The following is a 27,237-nucleotide window of genomic DNA, read 5'->3' as shown; positions in this document are numbered from 1 at the left end:
CCTCCCAATCGAACATATAGGCTTCCACCCAGGACGAAGCTGCAGCAATCTGCTTCTGGCATTCACAGCTAAATAAAAACTGACTTTCAAAGAGAATAAGAGAGGCCGCATTTTATAAACCTCTCAGCGACCTCTGATACCATCTGTAGACATGGTCTGCTGTAATCAAGTGCCGCATGACGATATGCTTCTTTTCCTCAGCTCACAGCAACTGCACAATTTGCATGCATCTGTTTGGAAAAAAAACATGCTAGATCCACACTCTCACAGGGGTTGGTTCAGGCACCATCCCTTTTTAAAATCTTTGTAAGTGATTTATCAACCATGTCCCACGAATGCATATATACGGATGACACAGCCCTCATAACCCGAGGGCCGAACATCGAGAATGTTAGCAAGATACTGACCAATTACTTAGCAGCATGAACATACTTCCACAGATGGGGTTTTCAGCAACGTGACTAAAACAAGGGCCCACTGTGTTTAATCTTAATAAGGCCACAAGGGACGTGATTGATATGTATTTTGTGTGGCAACTCTGATAAAAACGACCCCTTCCAAAAAAACCTTGGGGTTACCCTCCAACTGAAGCCTGACCTTCTGGACTCATCTAAGAGAAGATCCTAGGAAATGTCAAGTCAAGGATTGGACTTCTCTTACAAAACTCTTCAGGATAACCTGAGGAGCGTCAGCCCCGAGATCTAAGAATGGCCACACTTGGCAATATTGTCGCCTTTTGCAGAGTTACTTGCACGCTCGTCTGGTCGCCAAGCTCACGTTCGAGAACGCTCGACCCTCACCTCAACAACGCAATAACGGGGACCCTCAAAGCAACGCCAACCGATTGTCTTCACTCCCTCGCCCACATCGCACTGCTGGGTTATCTGAAGAGATGCCCGAATAGTCTTCGAAATCACCCAAATTAGATTAAAACTAAACTTTTTTATTTTACCAGGTAAGGCCCAACTGAGCTATATAGTTATTTTGCAGAAGCGACCGGGCCATACAATTATAGCTCAACGAAGCAGCTTATCACGTGGAAATTTATAGCAGCCACATATTCCACACGCAGTCAACTCGATCCTTCAAACGCATGGTTACAACATCCCGAGGCTTTCCTCTGATGGTGCATTATCATGCAAACAACACTCCGACGGTGGGGTACACCCGCTAACACATTCCTGCGGAGGGAGCTGGTAGGAACGTGGTTGCTCGGTCAATGGCCAGGGTCAACGGCGGCGTGGTGTATTCCGCAAATATGCCCGACTGTGAGGGCGGGCACAAGCCGATGTGAGTAGGTTAAACGTTGAGTTTTATAAGGGTACCATGGGGTGACCAGCCCCTCCCCACCCAGCCCCACCCCTCCCACCCTCCCCACCCTCGCCTCTCCACCCTCCCCACTCAGCCCCTCCCACCCTCCCCACCCAGAGCCCTTCCCACCCTCCCCACCCAGAGCCCTTCCCATCCAGCCCCTCCCTACCCTCCCCTCCCCACCCAGCCTCACCCTCCCCACCCAGCCCCTCCCCTCCCCACCCTGCCCCTCCCCACCCTCCCCTCTCCATCCAGCCCCACCCCTCCCATTTTTGGATGCACGACGGACGAACACAATAATCTCCTGTGGGCTGGTGGAACCAGGAGGTTCCTACCAGTAAATCCGACTGCGTCTCAAGACTCTGTAGGTACCTAAATAAATAAAAACCTCTGGGAATACGCGCATCGTTTAGATGACAAACGGTGTGTAACACACCAGAGGAAGAGATTGGCAGAAGAGAATACATGGAGTCGACAGCACGGACGTCATGGAGAGGGAGTTTTTCTTGGATCGTGCCTCTTCTCTTCTTTGACGCGTTACTCACCCGTCAAAGAAGACTCAAGTCCCACCAGGCCAGCTCCTTCCGCACCAATTATTTACAGCAGCGTGTAAGCGGTTAGCCTGCACCGGATTCTTATATGATTGTAAACAGCAGGGTGTAGCCGTTGAGCTATCCTCCTGTCCCTTCTTTTTTTACGATCAGAGGAAACAAGAAGATGCTCGGTGTAGTCGGCATTTTGCTTCGTTCATCATTTCGTTTTTTTGTGTGTATTTTCAATACTTTGCTTTATGTGCCCCCCCCCCCCTTTAAATGAAAGATTTCCCTTCTTACCACACCTCCACTCGTCATCTTCCACCTGTCGTCACCTCGTCTCCTTCCCGTATCTGTTCCCGATCTGTCCCCGGCTCCCCCATCTGCCCCCTGTCTCCTTCCCCGCGGCTCCCAGTGTCCCCGCGTCACTGCGGCCCGAAGGTCACTCACGCACGCTCCCTCCCTCCCTCTCTCCTCCGCGCTCTCTCCCCATTCTCTCCATCCCCCCTCTCTCCTCCACCTCCTCTCCCTGCCGCCCGCCAACTCTCCCCCCCCCCGTCTCTCCCTGCTCTCCCTCCCTCTCCCCACTGCTCTCCCCGCTCTCTCGCTGGGGATGCGAGGCGCCGTCGTTTTGTTCGGAAGCGATGAACACCATGAACAGGGTGAAGCTGGTAGGTGACGGGGTGGGTGGGGTGGGCGATGATGGTTTCACCCATCATCACTATCACCGTCGTCATCACCACCACCATTACCACCGTCGTCATCTTCATCGTAATAGGAGCCTGAACAGACACGCAGCGGCGCTTCCTTCTTCCCCGCAGCGCTCCGCGTCCGCCGCTGAACGCGCCTTGCGCAGCAGCAGCGGGCGGCCAGTGTGTCCATGTTTGTCCTGAATCCCGTGAACAGCGCTCAGCCCGTACGGGCTGTGTGGACTTGGGGGCCGGGACCCCCCCACCCCTTCCTTCACAGGAACCCATCTGCTGGGTGTCAGCGACCATGTCCCAATTGTCATTGTCAGTAGCGGTTCATTTCTCATTTAATCCATGGGGTTTTTCCTTTCTTCCGGAGCTCAGCCCCGTATGTCTCCGGCTGAGATTATTCCCCGAGTGCCCAGGGATCATAATCGTCGGCGGCGTAATTGTGTAAGGACCCACGTGTCTCACAGCTGTGCAGGGACACGTGGAAAGTAACCAGCTTGGTGGTCTTTAACACCGTGCTATGGCCAGGACATATAACGTTTCGCGCAATGAGTCTTCTTCAGGCAGCAAGGTCCACCCAGGGGACACGCGTGCACCGTGCTTCCTGTGTAGCGTGCGGGGGACACCTTTTTCCCATTGTAACTCGAGACGCCCGTTGCGTTCTTCTGTATGATCGGACAAGATTTTTCTTGCATCTGTGACCTTGCCACTTGGCGGGCGATACATCTTCTGTGACATAGGTGGCAGAAGTATATTCGTCGACAAAGGGTTACGGAAACACAATCGGAAGAGTGTGCCACGAAGCGTTGGAGAGGCGGATGAGTGGAATTATGTTCAGAGACAGCAAGAGGAACATGTGGATCAGAGAGCATTTGATATTGTATCATGCATTATATTGACTTAATAAAAGTAAGTGTGCTTGGGCAGGACGCGTCAATGGAAGGATTGGTGGGCAGTGGTCGATACTAATCGTGGAGTGGCAGTCCAGGAAGAGAACGCCCGACATGACGTATTTTTGCCGTTATAAAGAATTGAAATCAGCTCATGTGTAAAAGCTCGATCGATTGTTGCATAGTGAGATAACGAGAGATGGCATTGACTTGAGGAGGCGTTCATCCAGCAGTGGACAAATCATGGATAATGATGTTCTTACCACTTGTAGCTGTGATACTCTTATGCCACGAAGCACGTGTGTGGGATGCTAATAGCACTTGTCTGGGTTTGTGTCCGTTGTGTTGAAATTGTGGGATCCGGCTCTTAATTTTCCAATTCTCTTGTGATCATGCCCCGTGCTAACGATTGTCAGTGTGCCCTGTGTTGTAATCACATGGAATTCCCCGTGTCCCTTGAAATTCAATGTTGTGGGCTCATGTCCCCAGAAATGTTACTGTGTTGAGAGCCAAGGTAGTGAGAGGTCGTGTGAGCAGGGGTTGCTCTGAGCCCCGCACAGGAAGAAGTGGCATTCAGGCTCCCCTTCCCGACCTGAATGGACACGTCTCAGTTTGAATAATGTAATACGCCTCCCAAGGTCAGTCACGTGTGGTATGTTTTGTCGTATTCATCTTATAAGCAACAATGTTCAATCAGTGGTGGGTTGCTCTGCTGCACATGATGAGGGAAATTAATATTGTAATCACACGCTGCTACCATCGCTCTGCACAGCTCCTTACAATCATTAATCTCTAAACCCTGTCAGAAAGCAATTCCGTTCCCTATTCCTTGGGTGTTCAGCAGCATCTTGAGTTACATTTGTGTTCAGGTGCTTTATAGATCCCTCTTGCATTGCAAACTACGGGCTGCTGTTGCTGTGTTTATTTTGTGTGTGCCCTGCGCGTGTGCTCAGTGACGCAACGGTTCAAGCAGGTGTCCGAGTGATGCGTCCCCATCCATGAGGCAGTGGGCACGGTGCCACGGCCTCTCTCTCTCTCCCTCGTCTCTCCCACCCCTCGTCTCCCCTTCCTCACCGCTCCCTACCCTCCCATCTCTTCTCCCCTCCCCCTTCCCACCGTGTTCCCTCCACCTCCTTCCACGATATCTCCCCCCCCTGCCCCACTCCTCCACACTCTCCCTTCCCCGTCTCACCTCACGGTCACCGGGGTCGCTGCTCTCCTTCCCCTCGCCCCCATCCCACCGCTGTGTGTGTGTGGGACGCGGCAGGGCCGCAGCAGCCCCGCCATGGCGCTCGCGTTCTGCGGCAGCGACAGCTCCAACGTGTCGGCGTACAGCGTGGACCGCGGGGTGCTCAGCAACGGCTGCTTCGTGGACGCGCTCAACCTGGTGCCGCACGTCTTCCTGCTCTTCATCACCTTCCCCATCCTCTTCATAGGTGTGTCCATGTGCCAGCACTCTCGTGTCCTCTCCTCCTCACAGGTGCATGCTTGTGTCACCTCCTCTCCTCTTCTGGTTGTCAGGTGACTTAATCCCAGCTCTTGATTTTATTGCACGTGAATACTTTGTGTAAAGTTTATTTCAATCAGACGAACATTTGTTTATGTTGTTTTGACAAATATTCTGCTTTCAAGGTCAGTGACACATGTTATGTCTAATTGGTTAGGTGGCATTTTTTCATGCTTTGTATAAAGTTGCTGCTTTCTTGAAATTGTCATATCTTAAAGAGGAAAGTTGACCAAAATGTCAAGATCATGTTTTCTTGCAGTGAAAGAGAGAACCCGTTTGTATTTTGCGTTAACCTTTCATTCGTTATTAATGACAACAGCGGTGACGTTTGTTCAGCCTGCTGAGCAGCTCGTATTCGAGGGGAGAACATTGCGACGATTTCACCGCGTGAGAAGGTTGCCGCAGCTCACTTGCTCACTTACACGGTTCAAGCGACCTCGGTCGTCATCTCATGAAAATAAATAATGTAACACGTTTATGATTTCCCTGGTCCACATTTCCATTAAAAAAACACAACTTGTTATTGTGACAGAGCATTTCAATTTCAACCCCGTTAGTTTCCATTGAAACTACAATTGAACATTTTTCAGCATTTCCAAGTAAAATGCTACGATACAAAGCAAAATGCACAACGGGAAAATAAAGTGCATATTACCGGAATTAAATTACGAAAAAGACTAAATAGCCAGCGTGGTGACTTGCGGCCAAATAACCCCCACTCCCCGCACGGCATGGAGAGGCTCGCAATCGTCCAGGTGTGGAGGACAGCATGGGCTGGAAAAAAAACAATACGGCCCTGTGGAATGGCAACCCTCCGACTAGCACGGTTGGCTACGTACGGTGCAAAAGAAGTTCAACATACACTCATACATACAACGTCTTATGGTAACGCGTGCATGCGCGCGAGCAGGATGGGGCAGCCAGAGCTCCAAGGTGCAGATCCACCACAACACGTGGCTGCACTTCCCCGGCCACAACCTGCGCTGGATCTTCACCTTCGTGCTGCTCTTCGTGCACGTGTGTGAGATCGCCGAGGGGGTCGTGTCTGACGGGTGAGTTTGACAGGGAATCATCGCAGTCGGCCTGTCGCCACCCATGGGCGGAAGGAGACGAGCAGAGGCAGCCACGGGACGCCCGTGGTTAGTGAATATAGAGGGAAGCGGTCGACCGTGTGTCCGTTGAACACGTAAGGCCAGTGCGCGTGTGTAATTGTACGTGTATAGCCTGTTTGTCAATCCGCCGTTGGATAAGCGAGGGCTGTTTCACCAAACTCCACCACGCTGGTCAGTGCAGGTTGGTGAAGATACACACCTGTAAGTGCATGACTTACACAGGCGACTTGCTACGACCTTCATAATGTGAATATAGTTGACAACAGAAACATTACCACAGTTGCCACTCACTATAGAAATCCACCACCACCACCACCACAAACAGCACTGCAACTCCACTTTACTCCTCTCGTAATGATGACAAACAATCAAAACAACATTTGTATATTTCTCATAATAAGTAATATATAAATTACCTGTTTCATTACATGACTGGTTTAAGCAGCTGCCACATTTAAAATGCTTTTTCTCACTTTCAAATATAACTGCACCGATTTGTAATAATCTTGAAAATGACTTTTGCCACAATATTTGCTCGGAGAATCGCTGCGCGGTGTACGACGCTTATAAACTGGCAGCGCCCCACTGCTGTAATCGGCGGAGTTAGCATGCATGCTGGAATACAGCAATTACAATTTACCACCGATGGGAACTCTCGTACTATTAAAATAAATTATTGTTGATATCCACGATTACATAACACTGCTAAATGTCCTGCGACCGAGTGCCACAAATACAATACTGTTAGACTTGTTCATACTGATAACAGCAATCGTCTCTGACAACAAAATTAATTCATATTGCAATTCACTAGTACGATGATACTGAATTTACAGGTTCCTACCGAGAGTGACTGGAACATAATACTTTATTCACTCGTGCTCAACGAATTGACATATACATGATACTGCTATGTGTCATACTCTTGATGCTAAACCAACAGTGCTAGGATTGCCAATTCTTAAATCAGCCCGTTAAATAAAGCGATAGCATGTTCTGTATATGTTCAAAGTTATGGAACTCTAACTCTATAATAAGTCTGAAAGTAAAAAAAATAGTTCCAGCGTTATGTTTTGACTTGCTGCATCCCCAACGAGGGTTATTTTCTGCATCGGGGTTTTTGTTATCGACGTAAATTTAAATAACGTCAAAATATAGTGCTGTACTGTACAATATAATACTGTGCAGTACAATCAACAAAAATGGTACATCATCAGCCATGATCTATCCACTGCTGGATGAAGGCCTCACCTCTACTTTATGGTCTTGTGATGTGATGATCTGTCCGGCATCTGCAAATGAACTTAATTTATCACGGGCAGACGACTTGCCCTGGCTGCCACGCCATCGCCAGTTTTGACCGTTGATCCTTCTCACAACGATTTCCTCCCTGAGCCCACATACTTTTCTTAACAGTCAATGTTGTCTGTAGTGTGCGTATGTTCCCCCAGCAATGGGTTTGCTTTTCCTCTCCAGTGTAATTTCAAACATGCACCTCTCCTCCCATGCTTCATTTTAACACTTTTCAGATTTTTGTCTATTTGCTTCGTCATCGTCCATGTTTCTGATCCATATTTCATAGTATGCAATACACACTGATTAAACGCTGTCTGCCTGACACATTGGTATGATGACTATGCACAAGTACACACGTAAAACTGAACATTTACACTGAATTGTATGAAGAAGAAAATAACATATATATTGGAAGGGGAGTCAGACGAGGTCACACATTTTTACAGGTTACTAGCTGTACTACCCGGCTTCGCCCGGGACTTGTATCCACCACGGCCGGCCGCCTTTGTCTCCCCAGTGGCGATGTTAATACGCTACAGCAGTTACTCGTTTGAGGCAGAGTCGACCTAGGGGAGGTTCAAATAATCGTCACCGGTGGTGGTCGTGAGCGGGAATGGAACTGGGTTCGCCGGGTTGGTAGCGCAGCGTAGCGTTAAGCACTACACCCACCGCTCCTCACACACCACACACGCACAGACACACGCACAGACACACACACAGACACACGCAGACACACACAGACAGACACACACACACAGACAGCACGCTAACCACTACACTACCGCTCCCCACACACCACACACGCACACACACAGACACACACACACAGACACAGGCAGCACGCTAAGCACTACACTACCGCTCCCCACACACCACACACACAGACACACACAGACACACACACAGACACACACACACAGACACACACACACAGACACAGGCAGCACGCTAAGCACAACACTACCGTTCCCCCTACACAACACACGCGCGCGCGTCCATAGGTACACATACACGCGCTTGCTGCAGACACACACGACTTTCAGGGTGCGTACGGCAGTAAACGACTGAAATAATAAAGCGGCAATGCTGCGCAAGGAACTCCTTAGACCTGCAACACATTTGTGTAATGCGAGCGTAAACACACAAACACATACAAACACATACACAATACACACACACATACATGCAGACACACAGACAGACACATAACACACATACATACACACACATACATACACAGAAACACATACACACACATACATAGACACACACATACATACACACAAACACATGCACACACGTACATACATACATACAGACACGCAGACATACACATAAAGACATAGAAAAAAACCCACATACATGCACACACACACACAAACACACATACATACACACATACATACAGACACACAGACATACACATAAACACACATACACATGACCCGGCTTCGCCCGGGACTTGGATCCACGATGCCCGGCCGCCTTTGTCTCCCCAGTGACGATGTTCACACACGACAGCAGTTACGCGTTTGAGGCTGAGTGGACCTAGGGGAGGGCCAGGTCCGTTTCAAATAATCGTCAGCGGTGGTGGGCGTGAGTTGGAATCGAACTGGGGTCGCTCAACCAGCTTAATGACTATTTGTACAAAGAACATATAAAGAATCGATTATAATAACCAGGCTACAGTCCACATTATAGACTGCCAGTACACGCAGTCAGCTTCATAAGCAGGCTAGAGTGTACATGATAGAGTGGCAGTACGCTCACCGAGCTTAATAAGCAGGCTACAGTCTACATGATAGACTGGCAGTACGCTGACCCAGCTTAATGACTATTTGTACAGTGAACATTTAAGTAATCAATGTTTGGCGCGTTGGGTTTAAAAGTAATATAAATAGCACACATTGTGGTGGGGGTGGAGTGAAGAGTAGGAAAAACTTTGATGAATTTACCTCAGAGTGGCGTGGTGGGTGTCGAGGCCTAGTAGCGTGCAGAGCCTCCGGCCTGGCCTAAATTGCCCACCCGGCAGAGGCAGGGTACGGGTGGCGTGCCTTCCCCCCCCCCCTAGCGCGCCAACAATACTGTGTAATGGCTGTTATTTAATTATTTACGGGGCCTATGAAAGTGGCGAAGGTGTGGCTAGCCGTTGGCAGGGGCAACCGCCGTCCAATGAAACTGCAGCCCTTGGCGAAGGCGTGGCTAGCCGTTGCCAGGTCCAATGAAAGCGGCGAAGGCGTCGCTATCCGTTGCCAGGGGCAACCGCCGTCCAATGAAAGTGCGTATGGTCCGAAATCCACACACACACACACAGACGGACAGACAGACATGCACGATTTTATATATATAGATTTAAAGCGACAGTAGAATATGTTTGCCCAAATTGGATTGGAATAAACATAAATGGAGACGGTATGAACCACTTTGCTGATGACAGTCATTATAACAATCAATGGAATAAACGGTACAAACTGTCAAAGTGCTGTTTATGGAGACTTTAAAACCATTAAATACAATTTGACTCGTGACGTCATTTGCAAGAGTAGTCGATTGCGTGCCGACGGCAATGGTCCAAATTGGGCGAATCTGGAAAATTAGGCGCAAAATTCCCAAATTGAAATTTTACTTAGCAATCATCATCCCCCTTCTACGGAAACTTGCCAGGACCCTCCTTAAAAAAGAATCATGAGACACATTGAGATTTTCCTGGGTATAAACAAGATTAATAATACAAATAGTGAATCAAATGAGTAAAGAACCCGTTGGTCTGCAACTGAAAATAAGAGACAGCTGTCATTTTCATGCTCTTCTCACAATCCTCTACTAGGAGCACTAAAGAGAACCTGATTTGTACGTAGTACTATTTTTTATTTTACCAGGTAGGGCCAACTGAGCTATATTTAGCGCTTTTTCAGAAGCGACCTGGCCACAAATGAGAGCTCAACGAAGTGGCTTATCACGTGGGCATTTATAGCAGCAGCCAAATACTCTAAATGTGGATGGAAAAACCGAAGGACCCGGAGAAAATTCCACTCGACCACAGGCAGAAAGGGCCACATAATATATTGTGAGTTTTTTTATGTTCTTTTGTAATTCTGGTGAAATAATAACATTCATACTAGCATAAATTGAAAAGTTAGATCAATTTTAAATGAACTGTGTCAGCCTTCTTTATTCGTTACTCCCACCTCATCGGTGTCACTATCTATTATACATCTTACGAACTTCTTTTTACACCTTTTCAATTCATTACAACTTCTTGGTTCTTTCGGTAAAGTCACGTAGAAGGAAAATAATAAAATAATAAAAATAAAACATAATAAAATAATTATCACGACGTTTCGGCCACAACGCAAGCAGCCGTCTTCAGGTGGAGAACAGGTCTGTCTTCTCGACAGGGTTATAGTCTTCTCGACAGACCTGTTCTCCACCTGAAGACGGCTGCTTGCGTTGTGGCCGAAACGTCGTGAGAATTATTTTATTACGTTTTATTTTCATTATTTTCCTTCTACGTGACTTTACCGAAAGAACCAAGAAGATGAATCCCTGCAGTCACGAAAGCTTTAAATCGAAATTCATTACAAGTTTATTTGTTCTGTGTAAAATCCCGTTTAGTCATTTGCCCAGATAGTTTTGGTGGTGACGGTCCACAGCAGCCACTAAACAACAGCAACAGGGTTATAGTTGTGGTGGCGAGGAGCCCAGCCAGCAGCCAGCCAGGAAACAAGGCCATCGCTTATTATTAATAGTGTATGGTGTATCGCCACCTCAGAGAGTGGGGCCTGACTGCGTAAGGGTTTCTCACGGCGCTGCATGCGTCTTCTCCGAGTGGCCATGAGCGAGGTTGCTGCGGAGAAGGGGAACGGGCATAGGAAGAAGCGTTGCATTGCAACCTGTCATGTAACATACGGCAAACTTGCCTTTGGCAGCAGACGTTGCACTTTGGTGGATTGTTTCATTATTGATGCCCCAGGGTGTTATATGACTGTAGGTCAAAGGATCGTGTATCCTGCTCAGGATGTGAAGATTCCCTTTGTATGCTGTGGAAATAAATGTCAATCGAAAAAGAACAATTTCCTCCTCAAATAACCCTTTTGCCCGCACATCTCATGTGGCATCTGTTGACCTCAAGCCTTGAATGACGGAAAGAAAATTACTAAATTGGGACTACACAGAATAATCGTTGCCCCTTTTGACAGACTAATGCCCGATTGTAGGCCAGGTGCCCTGAGCCATCCCACGTGTTCGAGATGAGATGTGACGTAAGTCGCTTATCGTGTACAGAAGCCCCGGTGTAAAGGAGGGCTCAATATCAATAACACATTTTTAGATTACTACCGGCGATGGAGAGGGCAGTGAGCAAGGAGAGGATAACAAAACACCAGATGAAGGGAGATTTCAAAAGAGGAGGTAGGGGGTTGTTGAGTATGCAAGCTTTACAAAATGTGGCATAAGAGAGGAAGAGATACTAAGGTGTTGGTGGTTTGCCATAATGGCCTCTAGCTAATGTATAGGATATCAATATGTCGAGTTCCCTTTCACTAAGAACCTGAAGATTTCCTCGGTCCTGAACTTGTGACATTGCAGATAACATGGTTCATTCAGCACACAACTTCCCATATGTGCAATACTATTAAAAGATATTTGGAATGTGTTCACTTCGTCTGTTTTTACATCATTGTATCGGTGCTCATAGATAGATTGCGGATGTCTCATTGAAACTGGTAAAGGTTAAAAGGTAAAGGCGCAGCCCAGCAATTTCTTGCTCACACCGCTGTATGTGAAAGAGCCTCTACTAAATATCCTAAAGGGGATATTTGGCCCACTCTTTCACACGGCCAGACATCTTGTAAGTGATGGAGGTCCCCACACTTTCTCCTGACATGCGCGACCTGCATTCAATCACACGCCCACAACACGCTGCACGCAATCGTTCTCCGAGGTGCACGCGCACATTTAACACGTCGGGAAAGTTCGTTCGAGGTTTACAAAGTTAATCACAACACAAGCCCTGGCTCTTGCTGTTTGGTATACCATCATCTTTTATATGAATAGGATGGATGTCAGGAAGATCTTCCTTTATTCTGTTTTAACGGTATCGTGTCCATTCACAGTGTTGCTCTTGTTTACAAAGTTAAGGGGAAAAGGGGATAGCTGATGCATAGGTTATAGACTTAATTGTTGATCGGCTTGACAATGCTTTATCAATGGCAGTGGCAACAATAGTAAAATGTATTCTTTTTAAATATAAACACCAAAATAGGCATATTCTTAACACATCAGCTACTTGTTAAAGCGGTGGCAGTTCAATCCTGGACATCTGTGTCTGCAAGCGGTGCTCTCGGCTGCCTCAGTTACTCTTGCACTGCAGCTCGTGCCAGCGATCATTATTAAAGGCTAAATAGACTAACAGACATGATGTCTCCTTCGTATATCTGTCTCTCCACGTGCAAAATAAAAGTATTCTTTATTGTTTTAAGTTATATGATTTTGTGTCCAATGATGACCCATATCATAAAGGGATAACCCTTGCCTATGGCATCTGGCAATTCACCAGCATTGACTCCATCAATCAACTATGCTGATTAGACACTGTATGTATGTTGGACTTCTTTTGCACCGTACTTAGTCAACCGTGATAATCGAAGGTGCGGGGGAGGAAAAACAAACTAAACACAAAAAAGCAGTTCTAAAGAAATTAGTTTTCAATCTAGATTTGAAAGTGCATAGCTCCAGTGGCTTCCGAAGGACCAGCTTTCCAGTTGGTCACATAATCTGAAAGCATGCGATACAGTGAGCATCTTTGTTCGATGGTTAACCAAAAGCCGCCTTTGCAAGGATGACCGGAGTTTGCGTGATGGTTTATGCTCCTTGACGAGATTCGCAAGGTATTGTGGTTCATTTGTGATACAGCATGTCAATATTTTGCTTGTACTAAATCAATGCTACTGTAATAATTCACTCCCAGAAAGCCGTGGGCCTGATGGGATGTGTAAAAAATACATATTGTTTAATGTGGGAAGACAGACATATGGAGGAGATATGGTGTTTACTTGCCTATTTTGTTATTTATATTCTCCGCAGTGTTGCTGGTGATTATTTTGAGTTGTGGGCCGCTCTGTGCAGCAGTTCAGGGCGGTCTCTGTTCACAACAAGCCCTTGGGAGGACTCTCCCAGTTGGTTGGTGTGGAGGAAGAAAAAGCGATTGAATGTCCAGACCCTTTGTGTTGCTTCGTGAAGTGGGTGGCCTTACTGGAAGGGGCAGGAGGCACACAGCCTCACCAAGCCCTGGCCTGTGTGTTTTCTTTCAACAGTGCATTTGCAGGTCCCTATACAAGTTATATTTGTCAGGTCCCTTTTTTCAAGCGAGGCTTGTTTATTTAAACTGCCTCCATCTGTCAGTACCACTTACTTTATAGATAACATTTAGGATAATAAGGATAGGTTTATTTGGTAGTCTGTAGCCACATAATACGCTGTTTGCCAAAGGCAGCCACATAGGCCGGCATGGGGTGTTATTTCCTTCCCATGAGTTTGCCTTATGTTGGCTCTTCGTGTTTTGGGTATTGCACCTGAACCCTCAGCACCATGTGATTCAGCTTAGGAAGTTCGAGCCGATTCACGGCTCGTACACGGATTGGCCTCAAGCGTTTTTCTTTATCTCCCTTCTTTATCGTCTAAGAATAACAATCACTCGCATGACCGACTAGTTATAGGGTGCAACACACTGCATGTACAGTGCAAGAGCACATATCCTTAACCCAAAGCTTGATTTTGTTGGTTTAACTGTGCACTCTGTAAGCAACTTGTTGAAGAGCCCCTAAATGGGCTTTGGTTAAAATCTATGATCACCGGGCGATGGGGATTCCTGTGAGAGTCATACGCTGCTCCTGCTGATGGCTGGTGCACACTCAGCGAGGGATGCGTGAAAAATTGTAGGCGCGATATATAATAAAACCAGTCCCTGAATGAAACCATGACGTTTCTCTTAAGTACTCTCGTTGAATTGCAGGGCACTTTGGTCCTTTGATGTCGCTAAGATTTAATCCCCAACCTGGAACTGCGGAGTGAACATGTAACGTTGTAGGCATGTGGTTGGCATCGGCACTTGGTTGGCATCGTTGGACCAACGTTGGAACAAAGTTGGCCCAACGTTCCATTTTTACTGGGCACGCATTACCTTGTGGACACGTGTCCAATCCACTGGAGGATTTGTACAGTTGACGTTCGTCCTGATTTGCCAGGAATTTTTCTTAGTTTTCCCTCAAAGTTTCTCTGCAAATGTGCAGGTCGATCGTACTACAATTACAAATCAAGCTACAGATATGTCAAATATATGTCGGGTGATCATTGTACTTGAATGCTCACGGTAAAATATAAACGTCAAGATTGGCACAGACGTGTATTTATAAATGGTAGCCACACTTGTTTAAATATAGCAAGTCTGCTTTATGTTCTTTTCCATTCCACCTGCCTTATCCTGAATGTGTGTTTTTCCATGGAATTTTCTTGCCAAGGGCTGTTATGCATTTCCCGGTGACAAGGCGACGCCGTCCGACAAGCCGGCGGGTTCTCACACGCCGTGATGCTCATTTGCGTACAATGAATGCACGCGGAAATGAGTGGCTTCCTTCAGCGCGCGATGCCTTTCGCTCGTGCAGTGCTTTTGATAACGTAGCAAAGCGTACGTAGTACATCGCGCGTGTTTGCGTGCGCGCGCACACCCCCAGTTCAAAACGTCGCTCAGCCCCTTCGCGTGAACGTCATTGTCTTAGTGTTTCCACAGGGCCACAATTATGAACGCATTTTGTCAGCTCGAGCGGAGGTCCGTGGAGACGGTGGCACTCACAATGAGCCTTTACCATGAGGAGATTGTATTTTGGAAACGGTCAATTATTTTGCTCCCGTGTTGGGTGTATTGATGTTTCTCTCTTTGGCAGAGAAAAACACATTAGGTGTAAATTGTTTGCTGTTGTCCCGGCTCTTATAGTGTTGATTTCTGGTGATTTCTGCTTGGTCGTGGGTTTGATCCTCACCCTGATGGCACCTGTATATTTGAAGTTTGCACGTTCTCCCCGTGGGCGCGTAGATTTTTCTCCGGGTCCTCCAGTTTCTTTATCTCCACATTTAGAAACGTGCGTTTTGAGTATTTGGTAACTGCTATACATTTCCACATGATAAGCCACTTCGTTGAGCTATCATTTGTGAAAAAGAGCTATATAGCTCAGTGGCCTTACCTGGTAAAACTATATATATATAAAATTATAGTTTGGGTGTTTCTCTTTGAGGTCGCTTATTGAAACTGCTGCTGATGTGATCTTGCCGTTAATGACAAACAAATGTATTTGGCGATGCTGCTACTGCTGCGGTGGCATTGGTGCACAAGCACAATAAAAAAAACTCAACACATTCGTCGGTAATACTGTTGCTTTAAAAGGAAAAATAGAAAAATAGGCAACATTTCAGGCAATGGCCCTTAATTTTAAGTGCTTTGAAGAAGCGCCATTCCACCGAAAATCACATATTATGTATTCTCCCTTTTAAGGCCACAGTGTTATTGAGAAATGTTCAGAGTTGCTGTCAATTGTGTTGTGATGGCCATAACAAGATTTTTCAACGGTGTAAACACACTGTGAGCTCTTGCATAATTAGAAACAATCCTACTCTTACGTTTTACATTAAACCAAATTGTTATTTCCCTCACATCACGAGCATAATTATTTCGCAAAATACATTTTCATATATGCATTAAGAGCACAGTTGAACATGTCCATGTTTATCTATGTTGTCGCTCTTGTGATGCTTCATAATGTAGCAGTCATTCACCCTAGCAAGCCTCAAATAAGTGTCAACATCAATGTTTTTAATGAGGGTCATTTTTTCATGATGTTTAGCCAGGACCTTTTTTGCTCAGCTATTTCCTTTCTGTGTATTTCTAAACGCGCATGTGAGGAGGTGATACTCAAACACCTCCGGAGATAGATCACGATCCAATCGCTTTTTTGCCATCTCTGGAACTGTGGTTCCCCTGAAAAATGCATGTGACATACATGGTAGGGAGCGGTGGTGTAGCGGTTAGCGTGCTGCGCTACAAACCTGGCATCCTGAATTTGATTCCCGCTCACGGCCAACACCAGTGACGTTTATCTTAACTTGTCCTGGGCCTCCCCTAGGTTGACTCAGCCTCAAATGAGGACCTGATGCGGTGTGTAAATATCGCCGCTAGGGAGACAAAGGCGGTCGGACGTGGTGTTGGCCACGCACCCCCTCGTGTGCCGTGCCAGCCTTCATAGGTGCTCGCTAACAGCACTTGCCCCAACACGCTGTGAAGGCTATACAGGGGATCTTTGTCTTTGATCCCCGCACGATCCACCAACTCCACCTCAAAATGATGGATTTCAGGCAAGCAACTCCCACATCCAGCAAATGTAAACGTGAATGATGAAAACGCGAATTGAAGTTTGATGGTACTGTATAATGACATTTTAGTACAGAGGATCCCTGCCAGAATGTTTGGCCATTTTATGGGATGCGTATCTCTGTGCCTGGCTGTGGCATAGGGATAGAGATGTCGGACGTATGTCGTGTTACAAGCTCTCATGTCTGTGTGTGTTTGCTCACCAAACGTTGTGCGTGTGGGGGGAGCAGTGGTTAAGTGGTTAGCACATTGTGCTATGAACCAATTCCTGCTCACGATAGCGATGATCATCTGAACCAGCCCTGGGCCTCCCCTAGGTGGACTCAGCTTCGAATAAATACCTGGTATAACATGTAAACATCGCTACTAGGGAGACAAAGGTGTCCGGACTTAGTGCTGACGACCCACCCCCTTGTGTGCCGTGCCGGCCTTCATAGGTGCTCATTAACAGCACTTGCCCTAACAGTCTGTTTTTGCTATATGGTGGACGTTTGTAGATTTTTTTAATGCTCACCAATTATACGTAAATACATTTACTTCTGCTTTCATTGTCTATTAGACATCAAGAACAAGAGGTTACGATGGCCAATGGTGTTGACACCACCACAACACCTCACCACCAATAATGTTTTACCCAATGTTGCAGTTGTTGCCCAGTCACCAACCAACTAACAAAGTCACTTCTCTGAGCCTACTGTTAAACACATTTGTGTTTTCATATAATTTTGCCTAATTACTGTAACGCCTCATTGCCCTCCCCGAACTCCTCACCGCGACACTCAACGTGATCCAGAATGCACCTTGCCCGACTTCTTGCATGCACCCAAAATCATCACTGCTTCTATTATCTCCCCCCTCTCTATGTTCTCTCATTACTGTGAATACATCAGATTACTTCTCTATAAGGTGGGCCATTCTTCCCAATCAAGGAACATTTTCCTGAGGTGGCACAATTTGTGTACATTCTTTTTGCCATAAAATGATGTTTAGTGATATATATATAGCGCTGCCATTCATACAAATTGCATCTCACAATCGCTGAGGGAACCTCAGACAATCGGCGGACGGGTAGTGAAGCAGCGCTATTGACAATTGCCTTAGCTCTGCGGTCCACAATATATGAAGATATGTTTAAATGTGGGAGGAAGCCAGAACACCCGGAGAAATCCTATACATGTGTAATGCCAGAGTGACACTTGCTGACGTGACAGGGTGACACCTGCTGGCCTGGGAAGGGATTAACGGGTAATGCCACAGAGGTAACAACCAATCAGGGAAGGAGGTGTATCTGGGGCAAAGGTAACAGGTGGGGCTCGCCGAGATACTCCGGGAACCTGCTCGAAGGTTCCACGAGAGGGCGTGGCCGGAGGCAGGGCCTAGCCACGCCTGGGGGGATATAAGGGGGAGCGGACCCGCAGCTCGGGGCTCGTGTGTGGGGTCCTGGCATGTCGCTGTTCACCGACATCTCTCTCCATCGTCCGGCTACGTGGAAGATCTCCTCCGTGGGTTCCATTGCCGTCGTCATCACGCCGCCAGCCAGCGGCGGAGACGACTGAGGGCGAGGGTACGACGCTGAGTGATCGGCTGTGCGTGTAGCCAGTAGAGGTGTTATTGCCACGAGTATATTCAGTGGGAGGAAGAACCAGTGTTGTGCCCAGTGTGAGTAATAAAGAAGAAGTACCCTCTATACGACGTGTCGTAGAAGTCGCTCATTACACATGTGAGGGGGCAACTGATAAGAGTCCATAATAGGGTTATACATTTTTTAAGACTGAAACAGGAGGATTTCTCCACAACTAAGGCTGGTTGTAATTACCGGAAAAACGTACTCGAATTGTAAATGTTGTGGGTTTTCTCTCCAACACTACTAATGAATTGGCATGTTTTAATTACGTGAAAAACCTTATTAATTGGCTGTGTCGGGTGGTGGCGGGTTTAACAACACATTTATATTTACGCGATTTAACCCCAACAAACCTCTTATGGATAATATTGGTCGCGAAAGCCTTCTTGCTCTACCACCTTCTTCTGGAAAGTCACGAAAACATAACGCTCTCTGAATTGCTGGGACACAGTTTGCACCCTTCTTGATAGTATGTCATCACCAATTACCACATGGGGAAGCAGCGGGATGCTCTCTACTTTTTTTTATATCCTGCTTCTGTCCGCTGTACAGAGCGTAGAAATTATTTTCTTACCGTCCTTTTTAGCTCAATGCAAAATTACCTTCATTGCATTTTTATAAAAATGTGTTAAATGTCTCTGCTTGTTCCCGAAAAGTAGAGGGAGAGTGGCAGACAATGCATTATCATTGGGCACTGAGCACGTTGCACCTCGAGCACGCTGCATTTCGAGCACGTGTGTCGTGCTTTGCTGTGAAAATGCATTTTTTTTAATCCAATGCCGTAATAGAGGTTTTTGGGTTAGATCGCGTAAATATATAAATATGTCATTAAAAACCCACCATCACCCGACACATCCAACTAGTAAGGCTTGTCACGTAAACAGAACGTGCCAATTCATCACTAGTACAGCACACCGGTGTGTTGGAGAGCCAAGCCACAACATTTACAAACGGAGTACGACGTTTCACCAGTAATTACAACTAGCTTCATCAGGCGACAGCCAGATTTGTGAAGTCTTACTGTTTCGTATTTGATGATTCGCTTCCACGTAGCACTAAGGCAGTAGCTATCCGAACGGTTACAGTTATTTAGAGTTCTTTCAATTTCGATAGATTATCTAATTAGTCTTGGCCTGTAGTAGCTAGTTTTGCACAAAACATCACCATTATAAAAATAAATTGAGAGTCCTTGTTGGCACGCGTGTTCTGCTACTGCTGACAGTTGTATTTGGGAGAATTTAATATGTATCTGATGTTCTTTTAGTCTCGTGCTGATCATTCGTCCTGTTTGCCCAACATTAACTGCACATGTGGTAAATGAAATTCGTTACAAGTTCCGTACATCAGTGTGTTCTGGCTATCGCCTGATTAGGCTGGTTGTAATCACCAGCAAAATGTCGTACTCGAATTGGAAATGTTGTGGTTTAACTCTCTAACACACCGGTGTGTTGCACTAGTGACGAATTGACATGTTCTGTATACGTGACAACCCTTACTAGTTGGTTGTGTCGGGTGGTGGCGGGATTTTAACGACACATCTATATATTTACGCGATCTAACCAAAAAACCTCTTATCGATGATATTGGTCGCGAAAACCTACGTGTTAAACCAAATCCAATGCCCACCCCTACATCTGGCTTCAAGCAGTGAGGAGATGAGGGTGGTGAAATGATGATAATAATAGTTCTGTAATTTAAAAAACAAGAATCACTACTCTGGCCTTGCACTGAAGCTCATGGTGGAACCCTACGCAGCGTAACTCTTTGGACACCAAGGTCTCAGCCTCACGTCGGTTCTCTGCTCTCACCCCTTCGCTGTGGAACTCTTAAATCGCGTTGCACATCCGCAACATCAATGAACTCTGACTAGTTTCAAGAAACATCTAAAGGCCTCTCTATCTGTATTGAGTCATGCTTTTGAGCAGCCCTGAGCTTGGCTCCGTGACTCTGAGTTGTTAACTTGTCTGCAAAATCTGGCACGTTATGTCATTATTATTCTTCTTTGGTTCTTTCAGTAAAGTTGCGTAGATAGAAAAAGAATAATAAAGTGAATAAAAATAATTAAAATAAAATACAAATAAAAACCACCACGTTTCGATTGCAACACAAGCGGTCGTCATCAGGAAAATGGGGGTTAGCCTCTAAAGGCAAGCTGTTTCTAAAGGTTTAAAATGGGCATAGTCGAAGTGTCAGCAGCATGGGCAGGGCAGCTAATGTTAATGTAAGTGATGATAGTAGTGGGCAACGACACCAATGAAAGGGCTGCCAGGTAAAGGTTTAACATGGGCGTAGCTCAGGTGTAGCGGCATGGGCAGGGCAGCCGATGTTCGTGATGGTAGTCGTCGGCCACTCAAACGGAATGTGGTGACGTCACCACGCAAACGAATGCGGTGACACCTCCCACACAAACGGAACGTGATGCTCGTAGTGATGGTAGTAGTGATGCTTCTTGGCTTGTCAGGTTTCAGTATGAGAAATGCATCATATTTACCGATCATTTCCACTGTCAAGGCTGCCAGTCGGTGAATCTCACTTGTAAATTGCATTGTCAGCTGCCAGGTACTGCAGTGCTGGTGAGTGTTTTTTTTTAGGGGGCAGCTTTCATGCCGATTGCTTGCGATTGGTGGGTGTTTGTACAGAGTGTTTGCATGTCGGTGTTGGCGCGGGTGGTGGTGGGGGTGGATAGCAGAGGCTGTAAACGGGTTACACAGCCACACCACGTCTTGTGTGTGATGGGGCCCATGGGCCTGCGCATGCCACACGCGCAGTGCGTGAGACTTGCCAGCCCCGAATTCTTACGACACAGGCTGGGGGAAAAAGACTTAGTAATTGTCACAAATGTGAGTGCGCACACCACTTATGGCTTCACTTGCAATAGGAACTGGGGTGCTGTTAATATAATGTCTGCTGTCAGGTAAGAATGCAGTTTTTCAAAATTATGTTAGCCATCGCCGGGAACTAAATTCAGGTTGCCGGGTTCATAGTGCAGTACTCTGACCACCATGCTACCGCAGATACTAAAATGTAATCAACCTTTTAGTTATTAGGACTAATAGCTACATTTTCTCCTTTATATGATGACTAATACCACAGATACTGAATGCTGTCTTGCTCCTGATACTCAATACCAAGCAATGCGGCAGTCTGAGCGATGGCTATGGATGGTACAGTACTGGCAGTAAGCCAATACATATTATGAGGCTCTTAATTATGTTGTAACAAAAGTACTGGTTTATCAAACAAGATGAATTTAGTAAAAAAAATTCAGGAATCAGATTTGTTTTAATAGGTTTTAAGATGAGATAGCCAGGTGCCTCAGATGCGCTGAGCTGGAACTGCTGAGATCCTAGGTTCAATTCCAGGCAGTCACCTGGGATTAAACCGAGTTCTCGAGTGGATAAATTGTCTCGGTCGGGCTAAAGAATTAATTGCACAAAAAGGGCATTGCATTGAACTTTGGTTCAGCTCTGTCCCACCTATAGAGCTGGTGGAAATGTGTTACCCCTTTACTATGTGGACCACAGGTCACCTGAAGGGATTTCAGCGGTAGCTCTGTCGTGTCCGCTTCCGTGGCCCATTCTCTAATACTAAGCATCATAATGCAGTGCGAGAGATCCAAATGGATCGTCTCATGGCACAACATCGAGAGCGTGCTCAGGATACAATTGGGGGAAAAGAGAAAATAAAGCTTTAAATAAAGTGAAATTAATGCGTCGTGCGTGCGTGTGTTGGTTGGTGTAACGGGCAGGTTCATGGAGTCACGCCACCTGCACCTCTACATGCCGGCCATCATGGCTTTCATCGCTGCCACCACTTCCATCGTCTACTACCACAACATCGAAACGTCCAACTTTCCCAAGCTTCTGCTCGGTGGGTTGTATAACATGAATGAGAAAACAACAAAAACAATGACTATGCAGTCCAGCGGGGTGCAACAGAGCAGTCAGCTCACTCTGCGATTCTCCTTGCATGCAAATATTCTCGATTTTATCAATACAAAAGAGCAGAGAGAGGTACTGTAGTCACACTCTGACACCACCTGGATGATATAGTTCCTCCGTGGTGGAGTATTTACATAGCAGAGTGAGACTATACATTGTTTTGTCGATTCTGGTAGATGTTAGAGTCGTGATACACGCATGGAACCGTGTGTGTGAGAAGTTACTGTTATACATTCATTACAGAAAGGATTGTACTAACTTAGCATTGAACAATTTACATTTCCACCGGTGATAAGTTAAATAATAATTCTGTGATTGTAACTAACCTGACATTTGCACCTGGAAGGAAGTCTCTGGCTTTCTGTTGCAACACAATCCACATCGTCGTGTGTGGGATGGACATTGCACCGGAAGCACTGGGGACTCCCTCCTGCCGTGATGTCATGGGCAGGAAGGAGTGTCCGTTGCTTGCCTAGAGAGAGATACAGAAAAGAATGAGGAGAGTTAAGCCCCTTTTGCGGTATCACCTGGGTTGCCTCCATCCTGATACCGTTGTTGTTGTTGGTGATGTACAGTGTATCACGTTTCTTTATGATGACGTTTCTCAACAACAAATCTCGAGTTCAAAATGGATCTCAGGGAACAAAAATGTATCCATGTGCTCCAAATAATAAGGCGCATGAGAAAGTAAAATGTACCCCAAACTTGTGCCCGGTGTCAATAGAATTACACAAATCTAGTCACGCACACACACCTCAACCGAATTATAATACACACCCCCGACTTTTTCTTTAACATTCAAGAAAAAAAGTGCATCTTTTATAAGTCAGAGCATACGGCAGTAAAACATTTAAACCAACATCCATTGCTATTTATATATATTTAGCAAATGTTAAACCCATAATCTTCTTATGTGTTTTCATGTGCATAGTCTGCTTCTCATGGAGTGACTCGTTTATGTATTTATTTTACAATCGAGAGGTTTGCAAAGCAGTAATTTCAATATTTCTTGAAAAACATTGGAGGTCCCATTCAGCTGCGCTGGTCTTATATTATTTTGAGAATTATTTTTGCTGGCCTCCAATAATAGTAATAATGTTTCGTTTTATACGGCATAATTTATGCAAATTGTATCTCACAATCACTGAGGAACCTCGTACAAAAAGGGAGGCAGCAGAACTTCCTTTTGAGCCGGCACCACCAATAATTGGCCAAGCTCTGCAGTTCTCTGTGAAATATGTTTTCCTTCAGGCAATTAATGAGTGTGTATACATGTGGGAGGAAATCAGTTTTCAGTGACTTTCACTGAGGTTCACCATGCGATATAGATCTTGAATAACAAGCCATTGGAATCTCCAACAACCACTGAGTGGATGGTTTTAATGTGGAAAACTATTCCTGGAAGCACTAACGTCTCCCAGACTTTGAATCGAACTGCATTCACCACAGTAGTTAACCAGAGGGGAGCTTTGCACTGATGCCACCTACGAAGCATCGGCTTACATCCTGTAAACTTGTTTTGCTAAATCACTATCATACACAACTCTTCACTACACAATTACAATTTCCTTCTGTGAATTTCTGGACATTCTGGAATGATTCTAGCTCAGACGCTGGAGATGGGAAACCAGTAGCTTAAGGGAGGGTGTGGGAGAGTGACAAGCGTGAATCATCCACTCTTTGGGGAAATGTTGTAAGTTAAATTTCACTACAAATACACACAATAGTGTTGTTATTTGTAGCACTTTTAAATACTTTACGTTTTTTCTTTAGTATACAGCATCATTCTATGTTGCTGTCGAATTGTATAAAATATGTTCATCCATGAGTAAATCTACTGCTGGATCAATCCCTCCCCACACACTGTCAGTCATGGGGGGCTCTGACCATACTTCACCGTGCAGGGAAGCGTGGATTGTTGAAGGCAGATAGGGGGTTTTCCAGCACTGTTCAGATATCACTCGTAGCTAATGTTAGTCGTGGCTAGGAATCAATCGTAGGTCGCTGGGTTCATGGTAGATTGCCATAACCACTGCGATCCAGACCCTGACTCCTGTATATTTGAAGTTTGCATCTCGCTCTCCCCGTGGTCGTGTGGATTTTTCTCCGAGTCCTCCGGTTTTTCCCTCCACATTTATTAATGTGCTTTTAGAGTATTTGGCTGCTATAAATATACACATGATAGGTGCTGGCCAACCACGCCCCTTCGTATACCGTGCAAGCTTTCGTGGGCGCTACTCACCAACAACACTTGCCCCAAGTTCCCTATAAGGCTATACGTGGGGATCCTTGTCTCTGTGCCCCTCCGCAGCCCTGCTGGTCTACTGGCTGCTGGCCTTCACCATGAAGACCATCAAGCTGGTGAAGTTCTGCGAGCACGGCGTCGGCTTCAACCAGCTGCGCTTCTGCATCACGGGGCTGCTGGTGCTCATCTACGGCATGCTGCTCTCCGTCGAGCTCAACGTCATCCGCATGCGGGTGGGTCCTCGGCGAGCCTGGGGCGGCCCCCGCGCCCAGGCCGTTACAAGCAAGTACCTCGCTGATCTCGTCAGCAAGGAGCGTAAACCATCATCGCGTGAACTCTGGTCATCCTCGCAGCAGCGGCTTTTGGCTGGCCATTAAACAAAGGCAGTCACCGCATCGTGGTACTTTCAGATGTGCTTCTGCGGCCGTCTGGAACACTATTCCTTCCGATATTACTTTTAAATCATCTAGATTGAAAACTCATTTTTTTGAAACTGCTTTTTATGTTTAGTTTGTTGTCCTTCCCCCACACCTCCGATTAGCACAGTTGGCTATGTACGGTGCGAAAGAAGTTCAACATACACACATACATACAGGGGAGACACGCACCCTGCGTGTTCGTCAGGGATAAGAAAACTAAACTATCAACTATTTTTAAATCTTACCAGGTAAGGCCTCCACTGAGCTATGTAGCTCTTTTTTCAGAAGTGACCTGGTCATCAGAAATGATGGCTCAACGAAGTGGCTTATCGTCTGGAAATGTTAAGCATCCAAATACTCTAAAATGTGTGATGTTGATTCTAAGTCCACACGACCACAGGGAGAGAGAAACACATGCAAACTCCAAATATACAGCAGTAGGCGTCAAGGTAGGGATTGAACTTACGACCTCCTGTATTCCAGCCACAGTGGCACCCATACGTTGCCACCAGTCCCAGTTTTCCCAGGATTGTCCTCTTTATGTGGGAGCTGCCCTGGGAAAAATGTAAGTCTTGCCAGGACACTGACAATCCTGGTTTTCGTCAGTTGCATAATAATGCAATGCAATTTTGCTTACGTGCAGTTCTCCCCTCTTCTGGTATTGTGAGATATACTTCTTCACATGATATGTCCTGATTTGCTGTACCTCAGAGGCATCAACCGTATGTTGGGTAATAGAAATCGTTAATAGAGAATGGTGTAGTTGCGGCAGACGGAGATGAAAGATTTTAGGAGGGAGTGGGAGAGATTGGGGTAGGCATGGGATAAGAGTGGAAAAGAAATATGGATGAATCAGTCGATGACATTGGCGTGATACTGAATAAAAAATACCATTGTGCTGACAAGAACAGCGTGGTCTGGACTTACAAGGGGTGACTCATGCGTTGGCAGAAGGCCGTGTGGGATTGGCGGAGCAATGTGTGTTGTTATTGTTCCATTCGCTTCACCAAATCGGACTAACTCTACCACGGTCAAGTGGACCTCTGCCAAAATATGAATCACAAACAAGATGGTTTATTTTTCCCATGCATTAGTGCTTTATCTTGTTGTTTAGAACTGCTTTTTATGTTTCGTTTGTTGTCCTTCCGCCACACCTCCAGTATGTACGGTGCAAAAGAAATTCAACATATATACATATTGGACTATGCTATTTCTTTTCCCAAGCTGAATGATTTCTCCTCATATAAAATATAATTGAATTATGAAACAATGAGCATGCCCTGCCTGTCTCTGTGGCCACTCTCCACGTCAATCTGTGACCTGCCTCTGCCCTTACTTTGTAGTCAGTGCTCCTTCAGAGTTTCTCACATTTGTCTTCATATGGGTTTAGCTGCTCGTCTTACTTGGTCCTCTTCATCTCATCGTGTAAATCGAGCTCCCTTGCGAGACCTTCCACACAAACGAATTTGTCTCTTCGTTCCTGCCCTTTTTTAGCTATCATTCCACCACCTCCCAGTTGATTGAGGGAGTAGCACTGCATGGCGAACCCAGCGAGTTTAATTCCAAGCCGTTGCAAACTTTATTGGCACCTGTTCTGAGCCTTCACTTGGTCAACTCAGCGATGCAATGCTTTGGAGACTATAGTTGGTGGATCTGCATGAGATGAGAGTTGGTGAGGGTTGGTGGATCATTATAAACCGCAGCAGCAACACCATTATCATCATCATCAACATCACAAGCACAAATTGGAACATCTTTCACCATCTGTATTGCCATCTTCATATCCACATCATTGCTGTCATAATCATCATACTATTCATTAGCATATTCATCATCATCCATGTCATTATTTTCACCATCATCATCTTCAGCTTAACTCAACAATTTTGCACCTCCATTTTGGACGGAGCAACACTTGCACACATTAGCGACCACACATCCATGCACAGGCCACTGTGACCATACCTCCATTCACAGGCCACTGTGACCACGCGTCCACTTACAGGCCACTGTGACCACGCGTCCACTCACAGGCCACTGTGACCATGCCTCCATTCACAGGCCACTGTGGCCACGCCTCCATTCACAGGCCACTGTGGCCACGCCTCCATTCACAAGCCACTGTGACCACGCCTCCACTCACAGGCCACTGTGACCATACCTCCATTCACAGGCCACTGTGGCCACGCCTCCATTCACAGGCCACTGTGGCCACGCCTCCATTCACAAGCCACTGTGACCAC

General features: G+C 46.2%; 1 protein-coding gene across 1 annotated transcript in view; it reads left to right on the top strand.

Annotated features, from left to right (window-relative positions):
* Positions 1–2,387: 2,387 nt before the first annotated feature.
* The window catches only part of LOC133351506 (ATP-binding cassette sub-family C member 8-like), a 106,036-nt gene continuing 81,186 nt past the window's right edge, over positions 2,388–27,237 (top strand). Inside the window, 5 exon segments of the mRNA XM_061566765.1 lie at positions 2,388–2,515; positions 4,700–4,868; positions 5,850–5,991; positions 22,138–22,259; positions 24,642–24,808. Coding sequence (XP_061422749.1) covers positions 2,489–2,515; positions 4,700–4,868; positions 5,850–5,991; positions 22,138–22,259; positions 24,642–24,808 — 627 coding nt within the window. The 5' untranslated portion in view covers positions 2,388–2,488.

Source organism: Lethenteron reissneri, chromosome 37, assembly GCF_015708825.2.
Source record: "Lethenteron reissneri isolate LAM-NWPU_2019-01 chromosome 37, ASM1570882v1, whole genome shotgun sequence".
NCBI lineage: Eukaryota > Metazoa > Chordata > Hyperoartia > Petromyzontiformes > Petromyzontidae > Lethenteron > Lethenteron reissneri.
Note: the sequence above shows the minus strand (reverse complement) of the source record. Positions and strands in the feature narration are given on the sequence as shown.